General features: G+C 37.5%; 1 protein-coding gene across 1 annotated transcript in view; it reads left to right on the top strand.

Moving 5' to 3' along the window:
• The window catches only part of ASNS (asparagine synthetase (glutamine-hydrolyzing)), a 17625-nt gene extending 4583 nt beyond the window's left edge, over positions 1-13042 (top strand). The window contains exons 3-12 of the mRNA XM_015619001.2: positions 668-905; positions 2417-2602; positions 2909-3010; positions 5049-5176; positions 5941-6067; positions 7421-7527; positions 7845-7945; positions 9723-9804; positions 10066-10221; positions 11541-13042. Coding sequence (XP_015474487.1) covers positions 668-905; positions 2417-2602; positions 2909-3010; positions 5049-5176; positions 5941-6067; positions 7421-7527; positions 7845-7945; positions 9723-9804; positions 10066-10221; positions 11541-11750 — 1437 coding nt within the window. The 3' untranslated portion in view covers positions 11751-13042. The remainder of the gene's footprint in view (positions 1-667; positions 906-2416; positions 2603-2908; positions 3011-5048; positions 5177-5940; positions 6068-7420; positions 7528-7844; positions 7946-9722; positions 9805-10065; positions 10222-11540) is intronic.
• The last annotated feature ends 799 nt before the right edge of the window (positions 13043-13841 follow it).

Here is a 13841-nt window from a genome sequence, read left to right as displayed (position 1 = left end):
TCTGCACAGGTCTGCAGGTCCCTGCCAGGAGCCTGTTCCAGCATGGGTCTCTCACAGGGTTCATGGCCTCCTCTCAGGCATCCACCTGCTCCAGTGTGAGCTCCTCCATGGGCTGTGGGTGGATCTCTGCATCTACGTGATCCTTCAGAGGCTGTGGGACACAGCTGCTTCACCGTGGACTACACCATGGGCTGCAGGGCAATCCAGCTTGGGCTCCTGGAGCTGCTGTCCTTCCTTCTCCACAGACCCTGGTGTCTGCAGGCCTGCTCCTCTCCACATATTCTTGCCCCACTCTTCTCTGTCTGCATTTACATCTGCACAATAACTTGTCTTAAATACGTTACCACAGAAGCATTACTGTCATTCCTTATTGACTTGGCCTTGGCCAGTGATGGGTCTACCCTGGAGCCACCTGACTTTGTCAGATGTGGGGAAATCTTCTGGCAGCTTCTCACAGAGGCCACCCTTGTAATCCATTCACTACTAAAGCCTGGCCACACAAGCCCATTACAGCTTTGAACACAAAAGTATTGTTTCCTTCTTTGGCAGAAATATTTATATAACTTTTAAACTGTAATTTTATACTAGATTGTTCTTATGAAGCAATTACTAAGCAGACAATGTTTGCAAATGCTTATTTATGTTTTTCTTTATATTTTTTTCTTAGCTGCAGAAGCAGTTTGGATTTGACTATCAAACTTTAGTGGATGGTGAGGTTATCCTTCATTTGTACAATAGAGGAGGAATAGAACAAACAGCGTCCATGCTAGATGGTGTATTTGCTTTCATCCTTCTGGACACTGCAAACAGAAAAGTGTTTCTGGCAAGAGATACCTATGGAGTCAGACCACTGTTTAAGATGCTGACTGATGATGGATTTTTGGGTGTCTGTTCCGAGGCAAAAGGTAAAGCCAGCTGTGTTTAGTGCTTAAATAATCTTAGGTATTTCTGTTGGATACAAGTTTCTTTGTTGGGCTTTTCTTCTTAGTGTGAAGAGAAAATGAACTGTTAAGTTCAGTAATATATGAGCTGTATTTAGTAATATAAGAACTACATATCAGTAAAATAAAAGCATCCAAGATGTTTGACTGTCCTTAATATCTCTAAAATAACTTGCTTATTTAACTAGAATTTTTTGTGTCCTGGAGTCATAGCAGTATTGAACTCAAGATGTTTTATGTTAGGCCAAAGTTAAATATAGTCTATTGACTTATAATTTATTGTAGCATAAGTCTATTCTATTAGACTTTGGTCTTGGTGTTACGTAGTGAACTAGAATTACACCACAGGAACTGATAATGTGTAAAAGGCAGGAGATTTGAAATGCTACTGAAATTTACTGCAGCATAGGGTAATTTCCCAGAATCACATATTTTATTTGATGATGATTTTTTTGTTTGCGCTGACACTGCTCTCTCTTTTAAAGTAATCATCTCTAGTCTTGGCACTATCATAAATAAATCAAAACAGTGTCAAAAGGGTGTTTATTGCCTAAAATGCACTTTGGCTAAAATTGATTTTCATTGTTATTTCTCTCCCATTTATTGTATATCTATTTTATTATCAGACTCCAATGTAGGTTGACTCTTCTAGTAGTACTATGTAGTAATACTAGTGGCTAGTAATTCTAACTAGTAATACTAAGAGCTGCACCATTTCTGTTGCTTGTGAAGGAAGAAGGGAATTGAATGTTTTGGAGACTGTGTCCTATAACAATCATAGTGAATTACCAGTGTCTCTCTAACAGCAGTTCAGTGTCCCTTTTGAGGATGTCCTCAAGGGGAATCCAGGTGACCAGCAGGTGCAAAACATCCTCTTTCACATGGGGAATGGAAATGAGGTTTGGCTACAAGCGTTACACCTGGCATTCAATAGCAGTGGAGTAGATCAGTCTGGAACTGATGAGTTTTGAAATCACTTAATTTATGTCAATTAAGCAATCACTATCTGATGTCATTGTCACTATCTGTCACTATTACATGTTGTTTTATTGCAAACCCCTTATTAGCTTGACTACACTTAATTTTAAACACAGAATTAATTAATAATTGTCATTCAGATTCTCCTAAGCATATTATACTTTGACCTGGCCTTAATATAGTCAGTTAGAAAAGTGCTCTTCCTAGTGCTCACAGGGATAAACTGCTACTTGCCAATTAGTAGAACTTGCTGGTTTGCTTTCTCTGTTATCTGCCTCAGCTTGAGATGGCTCAGATCTATGAGTACATCCTTGCCAGAAGCAGAATCATGCTCTGGCCAGGACTGATGGTGACTGAAAAGGATAATTTTTAATATCAGATTTAGGATCTGGAGAAAATATTTGTATATAGTTTTAGTAGAGAGGCTGTTGAGGTATAACTTAACCATTTTAAGTCAAAAACTCTTTTTTTTTTTTTTTCCCCCATTTTATATGTAGGACTCATCAACTTAAAGCATTCAACATCCTTATGTTCTAAAGTGGAACCATTTCTTCCGGGTCATTATGAAGTGTTGGACTTAAAGCCCTCTGGCAAGGTTGCATCAGTGGAATTAGTAAAATTTCATAGCTGTAAAGATGAACCACTCCATGTTGCATATGATACAGTGGAAGCTCTGCCTTCAGGTAGTACAACAAAGATTTTGCTACTTTGATTTAAAAATGAAAAATTCATAATCTTTGAATGCAAAATTTGCATTGATTGGTTTAAAAAAGTACCATTTAAGAAAAAAAGCAACCTGTAAGAAACTTTAAAATGTAGGGACTTTAGAATCGTTTTTGTAGGTGGCCCTGTACAAAGATGGACTTGAGTGTCCTTGTTATCAAAGGAGATTCAGACGAATATCTTTGTTTCCTGATTAACATCATCCAGAGTCTAAGTAACACTTTTTGGACATCTTTTACCCTTCTCTTTTCCTTTTTTCTGAGCAGGTTTTGACCTTGAAACAGTGAAAAGCAACATCCGTCTTCTCTTTGAGAATGCTGTTAGAAAGCGTTTGATGGCTCACAGAAGGATTGGTTGTCTTCTGTCTGGTAAGCAGCACAGTGATTCTTTACCTTCTCTCTTTTGCCCATCCTCTACTAGTTAAAGGAAAGTATCTTGGCTGTTCTGCTGCAATGTACCTGGAGTGATCTGAATCTTCATTTGCTTTTTAGAATAGGCAACAGAGAACTTCTTAGTTTGGAATAAAGTTTTCCAGTTTACAAGTAGCTTGAAAGTCTTATGGTTTTAAATATTACTCTGGGCTGGGATTTTGGCTTTTTGAGACACTGAGTATTTTTAAATAAGACAAATAAATATAGTATTACTATTGAAAATCATTCAATGTATTCTTAAATACATGAAATTTATGCTTAGGTTGGTCTAAAAAGAAAATGTAATTATTACATTCACTTAGCTCAGATTGAACCTAGAAGAAAGCCTTGTTTCAGAAGCAGGAGAATTCTTACTTGCCACCTTTGCTTTAGTCTCCATCCTAAACTTCCTTAATTTACCGTATTACAGGAGACCATCTGGACCAAAATTATTTGCTACACTCTTTTGCAGATAAGGTAACAGCTTGTGATACAGCAAGTTGTTCACTCACTTAGCTGATCACTGTTGTGATCTGATGGTTCAGTGTTACAGAGGTACTTTACAGAGCTAAGGCTCTGAAATCATGGGTTTGGCACCTTATTTCTTTGTTTGTGTGGCACTTGGTACTTGTGGTTAGAGTTCTGGAATGCTTTTCATGCATTCACTGAGCAACAGTAATTACGCTTATTTGTCATGAACCCTATTAAATGTGCATCTGAATGAGAGAGAACTGACCAGGAGATACTGCTGGACCACTTCTTTACTATGCAATCACAAAAAGTAGGAAGAAGGTAAATTAAATGGGAAGATACACAGAGTTGGAAGATCTCGGTTTCAGTAAAAAAAATCAATAAAAAAAACCCCCCAAATTTCAAACATCAAATTAGAAGGCAATCAGCAGCTCCTCAGATGCACATGCAGGAAGTAGCAAAACTGAATGCCTGTGCTGGTATAAATAATACCAGAGTATCTCACTGCTTCACAGTTTTGAGTATGTTTGGAACATCACAGAGAATTGCTTTTGTTTCTAATCACAGAGGGAATTCTTCAATGTCACAGTGGAAACCTGGGGTTTTATTTTCCTGATTTTGCATCCTGAGCACTCTGTTTTCTGTGCTCTACTTTTCTCAGAATTTGCATGTAATTTCAATGGGAAATATTTTTTTTACAAGATAGCATGTCCACAAAGGGGATCAGGGTGGGAACTGATGCTAATGCACTTAGCTGAAAAAACACATGGAGACTATAGGAAACAAAGAGAAGAGGGTTTTGCCTCATGCTTGTCAGAACTGCAGGCAGACGTGGGCAAACAGGCACTGTGTTTTGCTCAGTACTTTGTAGGAGAGCAGCAAATAGAACTAGCCAAGTGTTAGCAGAACTATCTTGTGATAATAAGAAGGCGGATCCTTAGAGTACATTTAGGCAGCTTGTGCATCTCTTGGTTTTATTTTCTTCTCCCTGTTCAAGTCCTTTCACTCTCCTCTAGAAAGAAGAGTAGGAAAAAAAAAAGAACGACTGAAGAAAAGTCGAGCCCTTACCCTAAGAATTCTGGTTTTTTTACTTAATTCTGTTCTTTTAGTTTCAGCAAACAAAAAGAAAACCCATAGTCCTATCAGTTGACTGTCAAATGTGTAGGTAGAAGGAATATAGGAAGTGGCTTTAAAATGGAGAATAAATCCCATTTTAGCAGAGTTGAGAAGGGGCATATTCTCTACTGGTGCAATGTGTTCAGTATACTTTCTGTTTATCTTAAAGAAGGAGTTCCACTGATGCTTCTGACACCAAAAATACTAAAAACTGTTACTGAAGATGTTCCACTAAAGTTGCCTGATTCTTTTATTAACCAGGGGTAAATATGCAGGTGTATGAGAAGTAACTTGTATTCACACAGCTTAAAAATGAAGCTCACTCACAGGATTCCAGTATCTAGATTCCTTAAAGGGGGAAGCAAAATGTCATTCAAACACCTAATCAGGTAATTTGTTTTGTTGGCAGGGGGCTTAGATTCCAGCTTGGTTGCAGCTGTTCTTCTGAAACTGATGAAAGAAATCAACATCAATTATCCTTTACAAACCTTTGCAATTGGAATGGAGAACAGTCCTGACTTACTTGCTGCCAGAAAGGTATCTTAAACATTGCTTTCAGTTTGGTCTGAGCTACTGAATGCTAAACAGTGTATATTAATGGTGCTAACTTCAAGGTATGGCATCAATAGTGGCACTGAAAATTCATTTACTGCTATGATGTAAATCAGTTTGTAGTAAATCATTTAGTACAACACTTGCTGCTTAATCTTACCAAAGAGGCAACTGGAACCTTGCCTGTTTTCTCTTGCATTTGGGAGACTTTCATGACAGTCCCTTTACACCATTGTCCAAAGGATAGTACTTTGGACTTGTCTGTTCTGCCTCTGGGTTTTAGGGTGGGTCACCATGTTATGGTTCCAATACTTAGGCATTTGTCTATATGTAAAGTATTGTAAGTTAATTATCAATTTGCTGAATTAACAATTTTGTACAAACTGTTTGGCATCTGGGGTACTATGCAGGCTTTCATGACTTCTATGCTGCTTTTTCTCTTAAGGGCAGGTATCTGGAATATTTAGAGCCTCTACAGATTCTGTTAATGTTTTAGGCAAGCAGCTGGATGATCATGTGGCAATCATGATTGAACACTGTAATTAAGGAGACTGTGTTCTCTCTGGTGAACATACCACTGCAAGTCAAAGGTCTACTAAGTAATGTCTTTTCTTGGCCTAATGTCATAATTTTCATTGTAGTGGAAGACAGCTGGTGCTTTCACTGAATGTGCTTGCTTTAAACACAATGTATGTTTATAAAACGTTTTAGTTGAAAAGAGATGCATTATTTTGACCTTTTGCAAACAGGTGGCAGCCCATATAGGCAGTGAACATCATGAAGTAATACTTAATACAGAAGAGGGAATTCAGGCAATAGAGGAGGTTATCTTCTCATTGGAAACCTACGACATAACAACAATAAGAGCTTCTATTGGTAAGATTTTTTTAATGGCTGTCTTTGGTTTATATCACCCAAATAAAATTTTATGCAAACTTACATGGTCATCTCCTAGATCCCTTTGCTGGCACAGAATCTGGGGATTGGGACTCCAAAGTTCCTCTGCCTAGACTTATCTGTGATACCACACTGAGGCAAAAGCAGTTATTTACAAGTCTCTGACTACACAAAGCAACTGTCAAGAACTGTTCTTGAAGCTTTGAGATGAAAAGCAATAGTTACATGAAGGAGAAATGTTTGATCTGCAGGTCTGTTCTTTCTTCTGCTCTAGTAACTGTGAACCTTGGAGGAAAGAGGAAATTCACAGGTCTTCTGAGGTGCTGAATATTATGACAGCAAATCACAGTTACCCTTTCCTTGCATAATTTTGATACTAATGTGAAGTATTTATTATTGCCCTCTAGTAAATTAGGTTTAGTAACAGGTTGTTTTATTCTACACTTGATTCCAGGAAGTGGAGGGAGTCAGCAGCAGCTTGTAACAAAGCTCTGCCAGCCTGATGAGAGGGGAAAACCCCTAATCCAATGGGACCTTTTGTGTCATGCAAGCTACAGCATTTTACCCAATTAATCTTATGTTGTTGTAAAAGAGTAATGAAGCCAAATAAGCAACTCAGTTTTTGCAACTGATCTCTCTGGGTGGAATTTCCTCCATGAAGATGAGATTTAGCAATATGAATTAATGAATGCGTTTCTTTAAAAATTATAGCATTTTACTAAAACTTTTTTCTGTCATTTTTTCTTTGTGATTTGCTGCTTAGTATAATAATGGAGTAGATATTTTTCTTTGGATTTGTAATGCTTTTGTTATAAAAGCATCCCATTCAGAAAGATGCATTCAGTGGAAGACATAGTTCTGTTTTATAAATAGTTCTTTACAAAAAAAAATTGGACAAAGGGCTTCATCCAGTCCAACTCAGAGTGGTGGAAAGTTAAACAGCAGCTTTTGCTTTTCCCCAAGGCTAGAAGGTTTCTTCAGCACTGTGCTGAAATTAATGTTGCACTTAATTTCAAATTGAGTCAGAACAACTCCTCTCTGTGTTCCTATGGCAATCCTCCAGTGTTCCCAGGGTCACAAGTAGACACATCTTTCTGATATTTTGAGGGCCAAATGTAAATACGCAGTTTCGATGTATTTGCAGGACCAACTTAGTGTGGCTGTCGGTGGCTTTGAGTAACAATGGCATGGTCAATGCTGCTTTGTCAGTTTTTTGCTACAGAAGGAAGTAGTGTAGGAGACAAATTTCTAAAATGCTAAATTTTAAACTACTAGCTGTGTATAGCATCATGTATGTAGATGTACTTTAATAACTTTATACTTTTTTTTAAGGTATGTATCTTGTCTCCAAATATATCCGGAAGAAAACAGACAGTGTGGTCATTTTTTCAGGAGAGGGATCAGATGAGCTGACACAAGGATATATATATTTCCATAAGGTAAATATATTCACTATACAGAATGCCCTTGAGCTGCTTTCAACAGAACATCTATGATATTTCAAGGTGTGATATTTGAGAGTTATCATAACTGTATATTTGTTGAGTTTTTCTTCTGGGGTGGCATAAAATCCAAGGGATTTAATCACCTAAAAAATAGCTTTCTTCTTCAGCAGTTCCTGAGACTGTTATTTCTTGTATGTAGTTTTTTGCTAGTTTTAAAATTTGTTGGTGATGACTACAATTTCAAATGCAGGACAGCCAGCAATGGTTCCCTCAGTGCAGCCATTTGAGCTCCATGCTATGTTTGTTTTCAGGCCCCATCTCCAGAGGAAGCTGCAGAAGAGAGTGAGAGGCTTCTGAAGGAGCTCTACCTGTTTGATGTACTTCGTGCAGACAGAACTACTGCAGCACATGGGTAAAATATATTCTCTTGGATGCTGAGCACTCATAATTTAAACACAAAAGAAGATTAGGTAGGAAAAGACTTTTGAGGATTTGTATACCAACATGAAGTTGTAGCCTTAAGGAATTTGAGCAACAGTAAAGCACAGTGCCAAATTTAATCTGATCTGTGACTATAGGACCCACTGTATTGCCAGCAGAAATATTTTTTTGTCTAGGACTGTACTGATCTTTACAGAAGCAGTGAATTAGAAATAAAAATATTCAGAGGTAAGGAGAGAAGGCAAAGTTGTGTTTGACTTTGGGGTCTTTGGAGGTTTAGACAAAGAGAAATACTGAATCTGATGACCATCAGAACTAAAACAATATACTGAAAAAAGTATGTGCATTAGGTAGCTGACTGTAACAAAGAGATATTAGGATACAATTGTATAACTGATGCCTTAAAGAATCCAAATTGAGGGCTGTAGACAATAGTATTATTTTACTAAACAGATGCATTTTATATAAAAGAAATACATTAATTAAACCTAGAATAACATTGGAAAGCTATCTATAGGTAAGAAAAAATGGTGCCTTTGGCAAAGCAAACTTAATCTGTTGGGAAGTTTTTGTTGTATATTGAGCCTGCCACAAAATGACTTGCCCAGCTTTTTACAATTTTCTTAAGTTTCTCTTGACTAGTGCAGGAGACCTGCCATTTGCCTCATAATTTGTTTTCGTGCTGAAAATTTTCACCACACTTTCAAGGCCGTTTAATATCACATGCTGGCTGCTTTTGTTTTTCTTTGGACTGCTGCACAGCACTGTTAGGAAGAAGGAACCCTTGTATTGATAAATTAGAACAGAATTTAATGAGTCCAGATTTATGGAGAAGAATGACGAGTAGAGAGGAAACTACTATTATCAATTAGGAACAAGAGTAACTGTAAGGAAAGACATGCAGTGCATATCTTGTTGGTGTATGGGGAAACTGAGCCCTCAGTATTTGATTACTGAATACTTAATATTGGGTTCAATTGTTGTTTTGTTTTTTTTCATAAGGTGGGTATTACCTGAAATAGCTGAAGCTTTTTATCAGAGTAGAAACAAAGAGACAATGAAATTACTTGGTTGCAGCATAACATCTTTCACTTGTGAAGCTGGACAGCATAATGTCTCTTGAGCAGACACAACTAAGAGGGGTTCTTTCTGCTGAAGATGCAGTTACTGTCATTTTATTCGTTGCCTTCTATGTCCTTAGAAGTTGTGGTATAAAAAAGCAGGAAGGCTTTGTATGTATATATATGTACCACGGGTATAGGAGAGAACTTGTGTGAATGTTGTAGTGCTCTTTTTTGTTGCTTCTTGAAAACACAAACAAATGTGGATTTCAGAAATGACAGCAGAAGTCCTTGCTTGGTTCTCTGATACGTTTACAAATGCTGACGCAAATCCTAGTGGGTGACTTAGTAGTTCTCTGAGAAGAAGAGGATTTTTTAAAATGTGCTTTTGCATACATGTCACGATGGTTGTTGCAAATCCAAAAATTCAGGGCACTATAAACTGCCCAGCATATGGCATTATAAAACATTGTAGTCTTTTAATCTGTGGAGACTATACACCTACCTTTACAAATTGGTGAATTAAATTTAGGTAGCTGTAAATATGCAAGTGAAACTTCTTCCAAGTAAAAGCAGAAAACCTGGTGTTTATGTGAAAAACAGGAAAAGCTTAGCTGCTGTGGAATTTGTAAGTAGATGACTTGTTGGATTAATTCTGTATCTTTTCTGTTTACTCCTCCTGCTTAGCCTTGAACTGAGAGTCCCGTTTTTGGATCATCGGTTTACTTCTTATTATTTATCTCTGCCAGCAGAACTGCGAATCCCAAAGGTACATAAAACTGGGGTTGGATCCAAGCGTAAATTACAAATTCACTGAGATGTGTTCTAAGCATGACCAGATTGCTGAATTTGATAGTTAAGTCCTCTACTCAGTCAAGCATGCTCTTAAATATTTTACTGAATTGTTGGGCTACTGGGAGCCCTTTTCTGACCAAAACTTCTGAAAGGAAACAATTTCATAAGTATTAAATCCTTTTCTTTGCAGTGCAGTTCCTGAGACTCATGACATTGTTTTTTGTTCTGCAAACAGAATGGAATTGAGAAATACCTTTTAAGATTGTCCTTTGAAGATTCCAATTTACTTCCCAAAGAAATTCTCTGGAGACCCAAAGAAGCTTTCAGTGATGGTATAGCATCAGTAAAGAAATCCTGGTTTTCCATTCTTCAGGACTATATTGATCAACAGGTAGAATACCACTTTATCCTTTCTCACTTAGGTGTATTAGATATTGTTGCCAGTGGGAGGCATCTCACATGCTTAGTTGAGAGAATAAATCTGGATATAACAATTAACTTGAGCTTCCCTATGGAGGAATAAGCTAAACCTTAATCAATGTTCTTCCAGATATCCAAGTTTGTTAAAGGCATTTGTGGTCCTAGTTACTAAGAAATGCTAGGCCCTGCCAGAAATGACTGTATAAGGAAATGAACATCATTTAAGTGTCTGGATTGCAAATTAGATTGTGTATCAACAAACACAATTTCTGGGTTACAGGCAAAGCAGCTGCTTCAGCTGAAGGCACTTGCATGAACTTACTCTGCAGCTGAGTAACAACATAATGATTTTATAATGTACTTTCTTGTTTGCGTCATTCGTTTTTCAAAGCCATCCCTAGCTAAGCCTTTTTGCTTTTTAAAGCCTCTGTTTGAATTGTTAACCAGTGAAGACCTACAATATTTTGACCCTGTACAAAGGATAATCCTCTCTGGAGTGCAGATGTAGTTTAATAATGGAGAGGAAGGAGTAACACCCTACTTACACCAGAGCTCTGTTACATGGAAATACATGTAGTCAAGCCTGTGGATGGGAGCTTGTCTGTCCTACCACCAACTCTTTCTTCCCCATTTTCTTTCTCTGTTTCCTCAGGCAAGAAGGTAGTTGGGTCAGACAACAGTATTCTGCTGCTTATTCTGTGCCTGTACTGCTGTAGGAGCAGCAAATCTATTTCGCAGACATGAAATGTTAAACAGCATGATGGCAGCAGAAGCTGCTCATTGAAATTGCCTCAACTGATGCAACTATTTATCCTTCCTTTCTTAGCCAACTTAGCAACTGCAGGTGTCTTTGCCTCTGCATCCCAGGTCTTCAGTTGCTAAGAGCATGATTATTGGTGTTGATTATAACAGCCAGCTCTTCCCCAAGCTACAAAATCGACCTAGGAAGCCACTTACATGGCAAAACAACTGCTTTAAGTTTTTGCACTTGTTTCACAACAAAGGAAGGTTAAGAAAGAAGTCTGTGATCTTACTAACAAAGGTGGTTGTGACCCAGAGAAATGGGCTTCACGTGTCATGCAGATAAATACCAACAGCAACGGAAATATTTTTGCATATTCATAAAGATCAAGTGAGCCTGTGACAAAGGTTTGACCTGTCAAACCTGTGCCTCTAGAATAGACTTTATTTTTTTCAAGACTGTGGCTGTTTAGTGGCTGGTGAATCCTTGTATGTCTTAAAAAGTTGAAGATATTTGCAGCTTAATTTGAGTTTTGCTTATGTCTGTAGGTTGATGACCTTTTATTGGAGAAGGCAGCGGAGAAATATCCTTTCAATCCTCCTAAAACAAAAGAAAGTTATTACTACCGCCAGATCTTTGAAAAGCACTACTCAGGGCGGAGCAGCTGGCTGCCCCACTACTGGATGCCAAGATGGGTTAAAGCTACTGATCCTTCTGCACGCACATTGAAACATTACAAGTCAGCTACTCAAGAATAGACTGTTCAAATAATCCCCAAACAAAAGTGCTGCAAACGTTTTGTGTGCACTCTGCTTTAAGAAAACCAAACAAATTATGCAAACCTAAAGCTTAAATCGTCTTTAAGATGTACTTTGACAATGCAATTGGAAATGAGAGCTTTCTGTTGTTAGTGTACTATTAAAAACTTATGCTGCTGTACCAAAACTTTGTAATTCATGGGAAAATACTTTCTGGACAAGGGACTACTTTATTTGACAGCTCTGTTCTTTATGTAACCTTGATTGTATTAATTTTCTTTGAAGTCATTTCATATGTTTTATGTGAGCTCTGTTTTAAGGACTTGATTCAGGCTGAGGGATGCAAGCTGCTGCTAACACTCTCAGCAAAGGGGAATTGGACTTTAGCTATCTGGTGATTTGTGTTCCTGGCTGAGGGACTTGGATAATATATATATTAGTATATTCTGAATGTCCTTCTACACACTCCTGAAAACCTTGGTCTAGTTTTCAAAACATATTTAGATATTCATAGCTATGCAGAGATGCTTTCTAGAATTTATTGAGATGGTGCTGGGGGTTAATTAAATGAATGGCAATCTTATTTGTTACTGTGAAGCCATCAGTTGGCTGTTCTGTAAATGTACCATCAGTCAAAAGATATTATGACCATTGTCAAAGAGCAGAATGGATAAGAGAAGCCAAGTTATTTAGTTATTAGTTTCTAACTCAAGGACTTCAGTTTTTTATAAATGTATTTATTATTCTTGAAAAAAGAGAGTATTATTGGGTCAACTGGGCGATGTGTATCAGTCTGATGGAAATTGCATGAGTAAGTATTTTAAGAAATTTTTCATTTATTTTGGGAGTTTTCCCACCTGTATGATGAAAAGGTTGACTGTGTTGCTGCTGAGCTGCATGTGGCCACCTGTGTGGGTGAACCAAACCTGTTAACCATAGGTTGTAGATAGACAAAGCATCACTGACAACAATGGAACCAGATGCCTTGCTTGGAAAAATGGGGGGAAAATGCTTCAGAAATCACAATCTAATACTCTACTGAAAAAATACCTGAATTTTTACCCAAAATAAGTAGTTGATAAAAAGTTATGTCATGGGGGTTATTTTTGTGAAGGTAACTAAAGTATAAGGGTAGTCATGAAATACATTTGTTTGCTGCAGATTGACTTGATTAGCATCATGCTTTTTATGAAAATAAGTCTTCTTTATTGTCCCTCTTGACTAGGAAACCAAAGCCATTTTTTATTTAAAAGATTAAATATAAATTGTTCTGATTTAAAACCTTCACAAAATGACTAGCTGTCTGTTTGTTGCTCCACCCTAAATCCTGCATTTGAGTCTGTATCCAGAAACTTTCCTGAAACCTTTTGGTGGTACCACAGCACTTGTGAGCTGTCTGTAATATGTTCCTGTAGCCTTCTTTACTTAAGGTCCATGTGCTTGTCTTTTTTGATTTCTTTGAAACAATTAAGAATATTTTGAGCTGGGAGAGGAGTGTAGAGTATGTGGTTAAGTACTGATGTGTACAGGTAAGATTTACTACTCACTGTAAACTTCCAGGTCTCTTATAAGAAAACAGTCTTTGCCTGAAGTGAAAATAGGCTAAACATATTTTGGGATCACTGCTCAAATGCACTTTCTGCTGCAACATTGCAGCATTCAAGGAAATCCAGCTAATTTTTTAAAAATTCCTAGTACATTGGAGATTTATGTATCAGGGCAATATTCTAGACTGATGATTTAGTTCTTTTAGCTTTTTACTAATGTGTACAGGAAGAATACAGTGCTTGCTGCCTTGTAAAAGGTCTTTTGAGTATAAAACCTGTTCATTTCTTTTCAATGTATGGAATTCTACAGCCTTTTTGGTTTCTTTGATGCTATATTGATTTTTTTTCCATTTTGAAATAAAAATTGAGGCAGAGAAAGACAAAACAACAAAAAAAATTAAGACAAAAGCATCCAGCTACTCTGGATCATTTGCTAGCTGCAGCCCTGTTTGTAGTTTGTCACAGGAGGGAACAGGATGCAGAGCCAGAGTGCAATGCTGTCTTGCTAGTTTTACTCTAGCTTTTTTCCTGCTGTGGTGGCCTC

The sequence above is a fragment of the Parus major genome, chromosome 2 (genome assembly GCF_001522545.3).
Source record: "Parus major isolate Abel chromosome 2, Parus_major1.1, whole genome shotgun sequence".
NCBI lineage: Eukaryota > Metazoa > Chordata > Aves > Passeriformes > Paridae > Parus > Parus major.
This window is presented reverse-complemented; position numbering and strand designations above follow the sequence as displayed.